At 45.9% G+C, this 14,629-nt stretch overlaps 1 protein-coding gene across 1 annotated transcript in view; it reads left to right on the forward strand.

Moving 5' to 3' along the window:
• The window catches only part of GCP1 (glycoprotease 1), a 122,509-nt gene that overhangs the window by 91,218 nt on the left and 16,662 nt on the right, over positions 1 to 14,629 (forward strand). Inside the window, exon 7 of the mRNA XM_086524874.1 lies at positions 14,046 to 14,236. Coding sequence (XP_086381000.1) covers positions 14,046 to 14,236 — 191 coding nt within the window. The remainder of the gene's footprint in view (positions 1 to 14,045; positions 14,237 to 14,629) is intronic.

The following is a 14,629-nucleotide window of genomic DNA, read 5'->3' on the forward strand; positions in this document are numbered from 1 at the left end:
AGATCCTGACGAATAAGTCTAGTGATCTCCGTCCGTGTGACTGGTAGTGAAGGTGCATCCAGGGAATACTGAAAAGGAGGCAGTCTATCTGGGCTGAAACCATGCCTGTGAAACCAAGAGGTCATCTGCGCATACCAACATGATATGTCTCCTTGCATCGCTAATTGTCTAGAAGACTCCATAGCCAATCTAGCGTATCTGCCTCCGCGTGTATCCCATAGGCTGTGCAAAAAGGACACTGATCTGGTAATAGCCTCAATCTCTATAGGAGGGGCTGCTAGCTCCGCTCGAATAATCGCATGTGGTATGGAGGATTTGGCTCTAATCATCCGAGAGATCATAGATACCAAGGGCCTCTCCATGTTCCTCCACCTGCCATGATCCACAGATGGTCCCCACACCTGTACCCCATAAAGCATAGTTGAAGTAACCAAAGTATCAAAAAGCCATAGCTTTGTTCGTGATTCTTGAAACTGAACCTGCGAACACATCCTCTCTAGCCCTCCCAGTGCTGCATATGCTCTAGACAGTCTAGTCTCTGCTGCTCTCCTCAGAGCAAACCTCGGTCTCGAGAATACCACCCCAAGATATGTATATGCATCTGTGTATTCCGAAGTGTCCTGACCATATACGAGTGTAGGTGCCGATCTCCTGACCCACTGCGGAGTAGTGTTAAACACCATAACCTTGGTTTTACCAAGGTTCACAGACAATCTACTATGCTCCGCAAAGCTGTGTAATGCATCCAACTGTCTCTGCATGCCCTCTGGTGACTCTGATATCAACACAATATCATCAGCATATAGTAACAAAGGGATCCATGTCCCTGCTAGCTGAGCACCTCTGTCGCCTTCTCTGTCAATGTAGTCAGAAACCTCATCTACATACATACCAAATAGTGTAGGGGACAGAGGACACCCTTGCTTCACACCAATAGTGGAATGCACAATGTCAGAAATCCCCTCAGGAGTGCGTATGTGGCCAATCACTAAGCCGTATAAAGCCATGATCCCCCAAATGATCTTTGTGGGCACTCTCAACTCCTGTAACCTGCGCATCAATCTGGCTCTCGGTACTGTGTCGAATGCTTTGCGGAAATCCACAAAGCAACAATACATCCGTCTCCCATGTGCCCTACCCTCCTCAATAATGGCTCTGAGTGTAAGAATATGGTCCAAGGTGGAGAAACCCCTCCTGAATCCAGCCTATCTTGCTGCTCGTATGCCCTCATTTTTTACCCATTTACTCAGTTGCTGCTCCAGGATGGACGCATACAACCGTGCTAATGTGTGCCCTACCATAATAGTACGGTAATTCCCTGGTACCTTGGGATCCCCTGCTTTAAAGAGAGGTACAATTGTAGATAAACTCCAAGACCTGGGCAGTCCCTCACACATGACCCGGTTAAACAACCGCGCAAGAACCTCTGACAATAAATCTCTAGCATGTATCAAGTGCTTTGCCACCAAACCATCATGATCATATGCTCTCCTAGTCTTCATCCTGTCAATGGCCTTCTTCACCATGAGAGAGAGAGAGAGAGAGAGAGAGAGAGAGAGAGAGAGAGAGAGAGAGAGAGAGAGTATCGTCCTCGGAGGTCAAGTATGACCTATGGGACCAAATAAAAACATTACAAAGTGGCTCCATCATATGATTGATAAAATTGGGTTGGGTGGGATATGGAATGGAGATGGTAAGTTCAATCTTTTTGGGGAATCATACTTTTCAGAGAATCATATTTAGGGACGCACTAGCCTACTAACGTAAAACGAGAATAGGGAGGGTTAAAGCAAAAAAGAGAAACCTAAGGGGTGTCTTGAGTCGGTGACGGCAGGGTCTTCTTAGGAGTTCAAAAATCTTGGATGATAGCTCGTCCATCTCGATAAATTGCCCATTTTCCTTGTTTGCGGTTGTCGTGCATCTTCTTGAGCTCGCTTTCTTTGACTTTGAGTTGATTCGTTGTTAGTTCCTTGGCAATCCAAAACTTCGTTCCCTTGAGGATGCGTTATTGGCGTAACAGCTTCAAACGCTCCTGTTTATGCTTGAAGGTGAGGGTGCATTGCCCAAGTGGCAAGCGCCTGGTTGTGTTGTTGATCAAGGAGACTGTGCAGGGCTCGATGGTGACTGGTTGAAGTATTTCATTGAGCTTGGTGATCGCTTCTTCAAGAGTGTCCTCAACAGTATACCAAGGTGATGGGAGCCCCCAATCCTATCTTTAACTTTTAAGACCAAGGGAATCTCGTAGTTGAAGTTAGGAGGCCAGAAGGGCTGCCTGTTGCTCGGTGTTGATCTTTTTTGTGATGCCATGTGTTACCTTGTTGACTTCTTTCTGGACCATCGTGACGGACTCGGTAAGGGAGGCTTCGACTTCTCTTACCCTCTACTTCTTGCGCATTATCAAGCTTCCGTAAGCGTTGCTTGAGAGGCACATTTTCCTCGATGAGCTCATGGATCTGGGCCTCAAGGGACGAGATTCGTGCTTCTTGATGGGCAAGGGGATCCTTCCTGGGTGTGGCTGCCACAGCCAGAAAGCTCTTTTGTGGATGGGGAGCCAGTGTGCTAGGGATAGACATGGCGTTAGGTTTCGGGAAGACGTGCAGCCACTCACTTCAAGAGAGGCCAAGGCCAATAGGCCTGTGTGAACCACCTCCTAGTCATTGGAGCCAGTGAGCCTCTCGATTGAATGAGTTGAAGCCTGTTGGTTGGGTGAGCTGCTGTCGAGTAAAGCGAATGAGGGGGAGGCAGGTGAATACTTCGCGCAGGTGGGTGAATTCTCAGCAGGGTGCAGGTGAATACTCAGCCGGGCACAGGTGGGTGAATACTCAAACAGGGCGTAGGTGTGGGCTTGCTGTGGGACGCGGCTGCACTTAATGCCCTGTGAGAGGGCTGTCCTCGTCCATAGAGAGAGAGAGAGCTCAATGGCCTATCTCCCAGAGGAAGTACAAACTATGAGTGACAATGTGTAGGCTGTGTAAACATGAAGGCGGTCTATACGATGAATGCATAATGAACCATTGTGGGTGTGCATAATGCCATGTGATGTGACCTAGATCCCGACGGAAAAAGACCGACGACCATGCCCATGTGTGGAGAAAGAGGCATCGATGCCCTGGAGGAGCTGGCTGAAAGAATCTCATTGATTGCAAAGAGTATTAGAGAGAGAGAGAGAGAGAGAGAGAGAGAGAGAGAGAGAGAGAGAGAGAGAGAGAGAGAGAGAGAGAGGTGTGCACAAATTTTGATGTTGAAAGCCTATTGTCGCATGGTTTGAAATCCTAAGGTTGACCATGTTACAAAAGCTTGGACACTCCAAGCGAGAAATCAGTAGCAACACGCAAACAAAAACTGCAAAATCAGTGAACTTGGAGAGAGAGAGAGAGAGAGAGAGAGATGTCCAGCCAAATGGCAGTGAGGGTATCCTGAAGGAGCTGTGGAGCCGCACTGAGAATGTGAAGACAATGAGCTTTCCAAACATTCCATAGTGTAATGCTAGTGATGACTGAAAAAACTTCATCACGTGTCTGAGGATCCCCCTGCCAAGCAATCTGTGGTAACATAGCCAAAGTCCCTCGCCGATAACCAGTCGAGGTAAGCATAAGAGCTGGATCTGTGTCTGAGCCCTCGTAGAAAAGATGCGGTCCGGGCATCGGCATCAACCATGAGACAGATCCCCAAGTGAGAAATCCATGCTGAACACCCGCTCTACTAAGTAAAAAGCAAACTGCTAGCCACACTACATGAGAAGGTGAGCATGACCAAAGACAGTGTGCAGGTGACTCAAGTAGTCGCAAAGGACAGCGAGTACATAACGGATCATGACCCATAGTAGCTAGCCAAGTCCCAACTGGAAGTCTTGCATGTGCAATCATCCACATGAAAAAAGAAATACGACGAGCCGCATGTAAATCCCAGATGGCTGACCAAAACTGCTGTAGATAGGCATTATGCCCCCCCTCGGTGGTTTCTCCTCCACTCATCACACCGACCACCATGAGATTGTTCTAGACGAGTTGTCACTATAGTGGCTCTCATCCTTACATTCAGCTTGTACACCCCACGTGATAGGCTATTTTGGCATCCGCTGGGGATTATATTGTACTCAGTAATATACAGCCCTGACTTTTCCCAAAGAGAGAGAGAGAGAGAGAGAGAGAGAGAGAGAGAGAGAGAGAGAGAGAGAGAGAGAGAGAGAGAGAGAGAGAGAGTCGACATGGCACGGTGGAGTTTCGAGCCAAGACGCACTGGCCCAAAGACTGGCGCCCCTTTCGGTATTTCTTTATTATTATGCTCGCAAAATGCAACTCTCGAGGGTCCAACTCTGTTTGAGACTCTGTGTTTAGAGAGTGACCCTACGGCACTTATAAAGAGTACAACGGATGCCCAAAACCAGAGCCCCAAAAGCACTTGACCCAAAAGTATTAAACCCCAAAAGCATTTGCTCCAAAAAACTAGCGCTAGAAACTGCCCAAAACTGGGAGCACAAATAACAAAAATCCATACAGCCTGCCACGTGGCACATCAATGCAAAACGCAGACATTGCGTACAATCCTGTCACGTCAACATGTGAGCGTGTTTTATGGAATTCAGCCTCCGGGTTCAAGCTTTTGAACTTCAGGGTTTTAGGCCCCTCGGCCGGTGCTAAACAAATTGGATGGGAACTAAGATTTAAGAATCCCTCGGCCATTCTTTTTGGGTTCAGAACTTCCTTTGTTCTTCAGGTTCAATTCTCTTGTCCTATGGGCTATTTCTTTCCAGTTGGGCACGCCATGTCATCACTTTTTGACATTCCCACCTCTTGAAAGATTTGTAATCGCCCTCGATTACGCGTGCAAAACAGCCATAGGACAGAAACTTTCTTCAGTAGACACTAACTTTATGTACTCAAGCACCAGACTCCACCAATCCAACACTTCTACAAAGACGTCAGTCACTGATCAATCACATTTCTATTGATGGTCTTAGATACAAAATATGATCATTGGAATCATTTAGCAATCACATCCAGATCGCGCTAATATTTTCATGGATGTCTTGATCTACTAAATCTTCATATTCTATCTTGTCACATTTCAATCAAGAAAACCATGCCTATGACCATTCCCACAAGACGATACATTCACATAGCATGTAGTTTACAAATCATACACTTAGTTCACACTGAACATTGTGTTTCAATCATTTAATGTAGCCATCTCAACCAGAACTCTTGATGCACCTAGATCACTATGTAGCCATCTTATTCTTCCGGAACTCTTGATGCACCCATGGATAGACATCTTGATGCACTAGAATCTCATTCAGATTTCATTCAATTATCCATCACATCCAAATCTTACGGATCTCTGAAAGATGTCTAGATGCACTAAGTTTAAATCGTTCATCAGAGATGTCTAGATGCACTAAGTTCAAATCATTTATCAGACGAAATGTTGTAGACGTTTCATCTTTCTCTCCATGTCTCTAACAATACACACATGAAAGAGCACATGTTTTCAATTAAGGAAATTTCCAATTCAGTGCATATATTTCATAAAGTCATTCCGCAAAAATACTGTCAGTTCGTCAGTATTCCTAAAATCTCAAAGAGAAATTAGTGACTTTATTCAATCTAGGCAATCTGTGACAAAGGAGTGGAGTGGCTCCCCTCTTGTGCAGTTGGTGCCGCACCAGATTCAACCTACTGATTCATCTGTAACTTTTGGCATAGACATTGCTAATAATCCAAAAGCTTAAAGGTAGAACTCTCTCTGAAGAGAATTTGCGATGTTCTCCCCCTCCATCCACTTTGCATTGAGGGCTGAAAAGTACCCTTGACCAAATTATCCGGTGGACCTAGCTTACCTTTCTGTTCTCTTCTTGTGCCTCGTGACCTGTTGGTAGCCTTGCTAGCCTCTCCTGTGGTCTGGCACCTTAATCTGGATCTTTGGAATTCTATGATCTTTTAATTGATTCCCGTTATGTTCTTTTCTTGTGCTCTGAGATTTGCTGGTAGCCTCATTGTCCTCCCCTGTCCACTGGCACTTCCTTCTCAATCGTTTGAATTCTTTGAGGAACTAGTAGTTGATTCCCCTGCTTTTGTCGGAACCTTCAGATGCGTTATCATCTGATTCCCTTACTTTTCCGGAATCCTTTGATGAACTTGCATTTGGTTTCCTAGGTTCGTCAGAACTCTCAGGTGCACTATCATCTGATTCCCTGTCTTCTTTGGAATGCTCTGATGAAATTTCATCCGGTTCCCCTGATTCATTCTCGTCACTGGAAGACTCTTGCCCTGTTGAGGTGGACACTAACTTGTCCATAGGATAAGTCACTGAGCGGGCATGCATTCCAAAACCTTGCTTGGCATGTCCCATAAGTCTCTAAATAGACCAAACTTTTGTTGCAGACAATATTGTCAAATTTCTTTTGGCAAACCACAACAAAACGGCTCAATCTGGTCAAAGCAATCCTTTGAAACGAGGACACGGGCAACAATGTATCCCAAAACCTCTGGCAGTATTCATCCAATGTGTCTTTCTTAGTCATCCTTAGATGAGGCCAAGCCATGATGACATCTTCTTCATATTCTTCTGATATCCAAGTTGACGTGACAATTTTCTTGAATTTTACCGACATCGTAGGTGCTTCTTTGCGTAAACAACAGAGTAGACTACCATGTTTGTACATTCCTTTTAAGATTCTGCTTTTCACACCTCGGAGCGTTCCGAGAACTAACCTCCCGAGAAGGCGACATCAAACTGCTGTATAAACTCAAGGGCTCGATGGGAGTCCTAGACTCTAGTAGCCTGAAAACATGTCAAACCTGACAGCCTGACCCCCTTCCTTGAACTCCTTGGTCTTCTTGCTCATCTGTTTACTAAGCTCTCCTCCCTCAACTGCTAGATGGCCTCCCATGCCTCCTAGACTTTTTCAGAAATTTGCTTTCCTTGCTTTTTCTCCACGTCTTTCGCCTTTTTCTCATCCTCACTGGAACTAGAGGACGACGAACTGTCGGAACTCTCTCAAGACGAAGAAAAATCTGGATCATCCTCGAAATGAAATGCCTTTTGGATTTGCTTTCCACCTCGAAAGTCAGCTTTCAGCCCAAATAACAAGGGAATCTGCCGATTTCTTCTTCTTCTGAGACTGCTTCTAGCCTTCCGTTAACCGATTCATCTTCTTTTCAAGAGCTCTGTCCAGGTCTTTCTACGAGTATAGTTTCCACTTTTCTGCATTCGGCTTGTCTCTCAACTTCCTTCCTGACTTGAGAGGAGAATCAATGGCCTCTCTCCATCTGGAGCGAATCTCATCTATCGGGTAATTCTTCAGATGCTTCACATATTTCGGGTCTTTGGAGTACTTGATCAATCTTTTGACACATTTGTCAACCTGTCGTTGATGTTTGTACTCCGCTCTTTCAAAATTCCCCGCCAAAAATTTGCCTAAGTCTTCGTTGGTTTCTTCAGTTTCCGCATTGGGTTTCAACTTTTCTTCACCTCCTCGCAGAGAGGTGTTATTTCTGTAAGATTCTTAGCGAGAACCCATGTGTGTTGCAGAAGGGATCGGATTCTTTGTAGAAGAAGAATCTGAGCTCTGAGACCACTATTACAGGCTTGGACACTCCAAGCGAGAAGGGATCGGATTCTCTGTAGAAGAAGAATCTGAGCTCTCAGACCACTGTTACAGGCTTGGACACTCCAAGCGAGAAATCAATAGCAACACACAAACAAAAACTGCAAAATCATTGAACTTGACGCGAGAGAGAGAGAGAGAGAGAGAGAGAGAGAGAGAGAGAGAGAGAGAGAGAGAGAGAGAGAGAGAGAGCACGGCGGAGTTTTGAGCCAAGATGCACTGGTCCTAAAGATCGATGCCCTTCTGGTATTTCCTACTATCATGCTCGTAGAGTACAACTCCCAAGGGTCGAAGTCTCTCCGAGACTCTTTGTCGACATGCTCTCAGAGATTGACCCTAGGGCACTCATAAAGAGTATCTGCTTAGAAAAGCTAGCACTAGGAACTGCCCAAAACAACCAGTGCAAATCATGAAAATCCGTACCGCTTGCCACGTGGCACAATTAGTGCAAAATGTGAAAATTCTGAACACTCGTGCCACATCAGCATATTAGTGCGTTTTATGGAATTCAGCCTTGGGGTTCAAGCTTTTGATTTTTAGGGTTTTAAGCCTCTCGACCAGTGCTCCACAAATTGGGTGGGAAGTAGGATATAAAAATCCCTTATTCTTTTCAGTGCTTAGGCCCCTTGGCCATTCTTTGTGGGTTCAGAACTTCCCGTGTTCTTCAGGCTCAGTTTCTCTTGTCCTCTTGGCCATTTCTTTCCAGTTGGGCACTCCACATCATCACTCCAGCTCGTCGCCCTTTGCGCTTGCCACCCTCCTTGCATTTGGTCTTAGTAGCGTGGGAGTTGCCTTTGTTACTGAACCGTCTTCAGTTTCTGCCCTTAGGCCTTTTGCCCGTGCGTTTTTCCTGTTGTAGAGACTCGTGGTGCTTTGCCATGCTTGTGCGCCTGCTTGTAGTAGTCGCTTGCTACGCTTGCAAATTCGCCTTGTCCATTGCACCCTGCACGACATTCTTGCCCAGTGCATCTCCCACGCCATACTCGCCAGCATTCACCATCACTTCATCACCTTCTACACCTTGCATTTCCATCAGCCGAACCATGCCATTTATTCGTGCATATTACACAAGCCTTTGCATACACCTTAGGTAGGTTAAGCCTAGCCGAGTGTAGGTCTGGGAGGTCGAGGGGTCAAGTTGGATCAGGAGAGTTGTTAGGATTGGGAGCAACATCTGGCTATTTTCTCTGGAGTACTATGGCACTGTCATTTGTTATGTCGGAGAATCTTCAGCACAAGATTGGTGACCGTGCTTACACTCTCTCAAAGAGGTGACATTGGCCGAATAGTTGGATGTTCTTGTCAAAGTGCAGCGGAAGGCGTTGTGACAAGGGAACATGGGGGAGAGAGGAGAAGAGGAGAGAGAAAAATGCTAGAGAGAGAGTGTGGACAAGCCGTGTGGGGCAATTTGCTAACAAGAGAATACAAGGCTCTGCACAACACCATGCCAGAATGGGGTGCATCCCCCCCCCCTACGCCCCTTGTGCACGCCTATATAGGGAAGTAATAAAAATACCCAACCCATAGCTCAATAATGGATGTCAAATAAATAGGAATATGAAGGGTCAAAAATATTAAAATAGGGAGCCGCCGAACAAATCTTGTCCTCCAATGGCAACAGGTGCGAGCAATGCCATTAAAGTTCACCACACACTAGAAACCTATGCCGGCGGCACAGGTTACAGCCCCTCTGCATGTACACCATGCCGTGTGGGCATGTCATTAATAGCTATAGGTTATAAGAAAAGTCAGAGATCAGCCATGCTTCCTTTAGGAACTAGTTGACCCATCTTGCTCCAAAGTCCGGCTCACAATGCTAGAAGCTAAAATACACACGTCCCGTGCCCAAGTATCACAAAGATGTTCGAACCTTTGACTCGTCTGCCACATTATCCTCCAAACATTGAATAGAAACTGTAGGCTTTGCCAAGGAAGTAGTATCCATTGCCCGAGTGTTGAGAAAGAAATCTGACAAAAGTGCTATCCATCTGCAAGTCTTTGTGAGACCATGACGACGACGAAGGTAGGTGAATTTTAGTGTGTAAAGCTGGAACAACTGCATAGTATTGGGCTCTGAATCCGATTCTAACTTCTTCGGGTAATTCCTCCGAATATGCTTCTGTTCTTTGCACAATGACATATCACTTCTTGTGTATCTCATGAGTACTAGGATGATTATCCTTTTGTGCCTTTAGCTTCTGGTTCCTTTTATGGACGATCGCCTAGTTGGGGCCTTTGAGCCCCCTTTGAATCTGGACCACCGTAACCGGTCCTCTTGGTCCAATACCATGGGAACAAGTTCTTCCCATGTCAAGTCACTGGTTCTCTCCGAAGTAATCAAGGCTGAATAAAAAGCGCTATACTCGAGAGTCAAATGCGTCATGAAGATTATGGCCATATCTTCCAAAGAGATCACCTTCCCTGTGTGGAGAATCACTTGTTGCATCTCCTCCATCTTCTCAATATGATCCTCTGTGGACTTCGATTGCCGAAGATCCATAGTACGCAAATGTACCTCCAGGTGAGCTCTCTTCATAGGCGTCATCTTATTGTAAACTTGCTCCAAGCGGTTCAAGAGAGGTCAAGCATTAGTCATACTATGAACATGTCCAAGTGCCTGACGTGTACAATTGAGGAAGATAAAAGACCGGATCCTTGCATTAAGCTGAACCCAAGCATGTTGAAGCTCTGCAAGCCTCCGCATTTCCTTGGAAGAAGAGACCTGTTTATAGGAGCCTTTGGCCGCTCAATCTCGTCGTGCACTATCAAGATAAGGTCGTAGGTCTCTGATACCACCTCCATAAGCACCTTTCAGTCCTGGTAGTTGATGGCATCCAGCTTTTGATCCTGTGGAAACACTGACAACACCGTAATCTTCCTCTCAAGTAACTCTTACAACTCCTCGCTATGAGTAGAAACACTTATTCAATATCCCCATCCCCATCATGAAAACTCTTGGCAACACTCTTCTTTGGTACCATCGTCAACATCCGTCAAGGTCACAAAGCAATCCCTTGTAGACAGGCAGAAACGGGGAATGAAGGCTGCAAGCAACCTTGGTGGAAGGGATCTCCAATCTCCTTAGCAAGGGCAAGTACACCGGCTGAAATTGGACCAAAATTAGTCCCCTTTGCCACACAAAAGTCTCTAATGGGCTGGCTGAAAATCTGCAAAGGTACTGGCACTCAAATCACCTTAAAACTAAAAACGCGGCTCAGATCTCATCCAATTCCGGCTGAAAATCACCGACACACCTCATTTTAAAACCAGCTGAAAAACGCAGGTACACAAGGGTTCTTTATGACACAACTGCAGTAGACAGTAATCAGTCCCCTTTGGTTGCAAAAACATGGGACATTGTTTTCAGCAGAGATATCACCTGCATTTCCTGAACCCATGTAGTGTTCCTAGGGATTCTTTTGTGCCTTCATGCAGTTTTTGACACTGATGGTGTTTCTCTTGCTGTGTATGAATACGAGGAGAATTTTCCCCCATCACAGAAGAATGTACATGTTAGGCGATCTGAGAGAACGTTTTTGTGAAACCAAGAAATAGTCTTGGTCATTCATTGTATTTTTATGGAGATTTTTGGGATTGCACCTTTGTGGTGATTTTCTTTTGTACATTTTGTCTTGAGGCTGTGCCCTTGAGATGTTTTTTGATAGATAATTTCTCACCAGAGAGAGAGAGAGAGAGAGAGAGAGAGAGAGAGAGAGAGAGAGAGAGAGAGAGAGAGAGAGAGAGAGAGAGAGAGAGAGAGAGAGAGAGAGAGAGAGAGAGAGAGATTCATGGCAGCGCCTTGTATGCAACTTCTTGTGGGGTGGCCTAGATGGCTCTTCTGACACTCGCCCTTGAGTCCATTGGGACACAGTCATTTTGCCTAGAGAGGAGGGAGGATTGGGGATTATTGATCTAGAGTTGCAAAGCAAGGTGTTGCTTGCAAAGCTGATAGTTCGCAGATTGTTCCATGGGCAGAGTCTTGGAAAGAGTTTATGCAACATGCTTTGTCACATACCTCTCCTCGTTTTGGATCTCTAGATACTACAGGTGTTTGGCACCCGACCATCAGATTCATCTTTACAGATGCACCCTTGGATACGTCTCATTTGTCATCATTTATGCGCTGCTTGCTGCGGATTTGGAAGGAATTACTTCTTGCTTTGATTTGCCACTCGTCTTCGTGTGTTGAGGAGGCAGCCACTTGTATGGAATGCATATGTGGCAGATTTAGAAGGCCGTTAGCTAGGCAAGAGGACACACATTGATTGAGCTAGATGGGATGATGGGCCAGCAGGCTCTTTACAAGGTTGGTCAGATGCTTCCTTAGTTGGGGCACACGTGCTTGGAGCTACCTACGGGATCCGCAGACGGGTTGCTGCCTGTATGAGAGAGATTGATGAGGCTATTCCACCCAACTGGCACGCCCTCATGGGGGGGACAAACACTTTTACCTTCTCATCACGGATGGTGGGTGTACTTCGATCCTCACTCAGCAGACCCGATTGTTGCTCAGCAGGAGAATCCTGTCTTTAGCACTGCGGTAATTGGCCATCATGGACGTTACATCAAATTGGAGTTTTGAGGGTGAGGTTTTGCGTGATCAGCAGTTGACTGCCCAGAGTCAACCTGTTAGAGTGGTAGCTCTTTCCAGAGGTGGTCTTGGGTTGACCCTGTTTTCACTACTTAGGAGACACCACTTTGGAGAATGTAAATTTGGCAAGGAAAGCCACTTCTTCAATTGAAGTGGGATATTGGTGGCAGTGGCCTTCATTGAGCGATGAGCCCCTCTATCCTTTTTTGAGTACTCTATCTCCCTTGGGAGGAGACTTCTTTTACAGACTTGACACCCTCCTCACTATCCACGCCAGTCAGAGGTATGGCAGGATTAGTGCATCCTCCCTGTTTTCGAGAGACAGTTTTGGTCATGCATTTGGACCCTCCGGATCAGCCGTAGGATATGTTTCTTCATGTGGATGATAGCACATGCAGGATTGCGTGTTGGTACTTGGTTGGCAGTCATTGGTCATGACCCGACGTGTCAGCGATGTACTTCAGAGCCTGAGTCTTTGAGGCATTGTTTTTGGATTTGTCCTTTTCCGCAGCTAGTGTGGATGGCAGTTTGTTGTTTGTTGATCAAAGTGGGCATCCACAACGGGTTTGTGATGTGGGGAGCAGCTGCATGGCTTTTGCAATTTCCGGGGTCACACACCTTTTTTCAGGGCTTGCCTACAAATTTGGGCTTCCTGCTTACTACCTTGGGTTACAGATGATCCCAGATGCAGGTCACCAGCTGCCTTTTTGCCAGCGAGACACAGTATTCACCATGATATGCAGCATCACGCTTTGGACGATGTGGAAGGCTTGATGTGCCCACATTCTGGGTTCACAGTCCTCCCCTACGTCCACCATTTTGATAACCATCTGGATAGAGCTACTGCATACTCTTAGTAGTCAGTAGGATTCTTCAGCCGGCTCCTCCAGGGCAGCGGAGCAGCATCGATGCGCCTTTCTTCACACATGAGCACGGTCGTCAGTTCTTTTCTGTCGGGACCAAGGTCACATCACATGGCATTATGCACCCCCACTATGGTCATACTACATTCATCATACAAACCACCTTGATGCTTACATAGCCTAGACATTGTCACTCCTCTTTTGTACTTCCTCTGAGTGATAGGCCATTGAGCATTTCCTGAGGTCTCGTATGTACACAGAATACAGCCCCTTTTCTGTGTGTGTGTGTGTGTGTGTGAGAGAGAGAGAGAGAGAGAGAGAGAGAGAGAGAGAGAGAGAGAGAGAGAGAGAGAGAGAGAGAGAGAGAGAGAGAGAGCGCACATGTTCCCTTAGCTGCTGATGAGAGTCGCAAGAACTGTAGGAGGGATTTACTGTGAATAGATGGTGAGTACATGCTTACTCCATGAAGATTGTGAGGATCTTCTTTAGGAATATGGAGGGGCCAATTTGCTGCCTTTTTCGGGCTGAAATTTTGGATGTATGAGAGCTGAAAAGTTCAATGAAGGCAACTCACAACTGGCTTCCTCAAGGGCTGTGAAAGTCGATGGAAGAGATTCCAATGGACTGGAGGGCGAGAGCTTTGCTTTGCCGCCTGCAGGGGATGGAGATAGCCAAGGGATGACCGATGCCTGACTAGAGAGTAGTTCTTGCTGATGGCATAGTTGTAATATTGTAAAGCCTTTTGCCTGATGGTTTAAAAGTGTTTTTTTTAGTGATCCTCAACCTACTTCTGACTTACCAATTGCATATGTGCGTGTGTCATATCTTTTCACAAGAGCAGGTGCGTGTGAGCTTGCGCTCCATGCACGCGCTCGCGCTCTCTCTCACACATACACACCCACACACACACACACACACACACACACACGTATGAATTTCATGATATGATAGTTGGGATTCACATTCGTGTAATTAATTGCAGGAGGCCATAATCTTCTATTGTTGGCCCAGAAGGTTGGAGACTACATACAACTTGGAACGACTCTAGATGATGCTATTGGAGAAGCCTATGACAAAACAGCAAGGGAACTAGGCTTAGATTTGGCAAGAGGAGGTGGTCCAGCTGTTGAAGAGCTTGCACTTGAAGGCAATCCCAAAGCTGTCAATTTCTCAGTAAGTCTGACCTTTGAATGTGTTTGAGAGAGGGTGATTACACATGCATTTTATTGTTTCCCTCACTTGTGTAAGTACATTGTGCATGAAGTTTCTAAATTTGAACTCTTATGGTCCACCTCTATTCAGTCTTAGCCTCTACTTGGTTCTATGTATCGTGGTTTCTGTGACATATGTGTGCATATCATAAAGAGATCAACTTGAAAATTGTGTGCTCAGTCATGTGCACACACACACACACACACACACACACACACACACACACACACACACACACACACACACACACACACACACACACACACACACACACACACACACACACACACACACAGAGGGAAAATTATCAAAATCCAGAAATTTGTGGAAATACCCAAAATATCCCTGAAATTC

The sequence above is a fragment of the Adiantum capillus-veneris genome, chromosome 12 (genome assembly GCF_014529385.1).
Source record: "Adiantum capillus-veneris isolate H3 chromosome 12, ASM1452938v2, whole genome shotgun sequence".
In the NCBI taxonomy this organism is placed as follows: Eukaryota; Viridiplantae; Streptophyta; class Polypodiopsida; order Polypodiales; family Pteridaceae; genus Adiantum; species Adiantum capillus-veneris.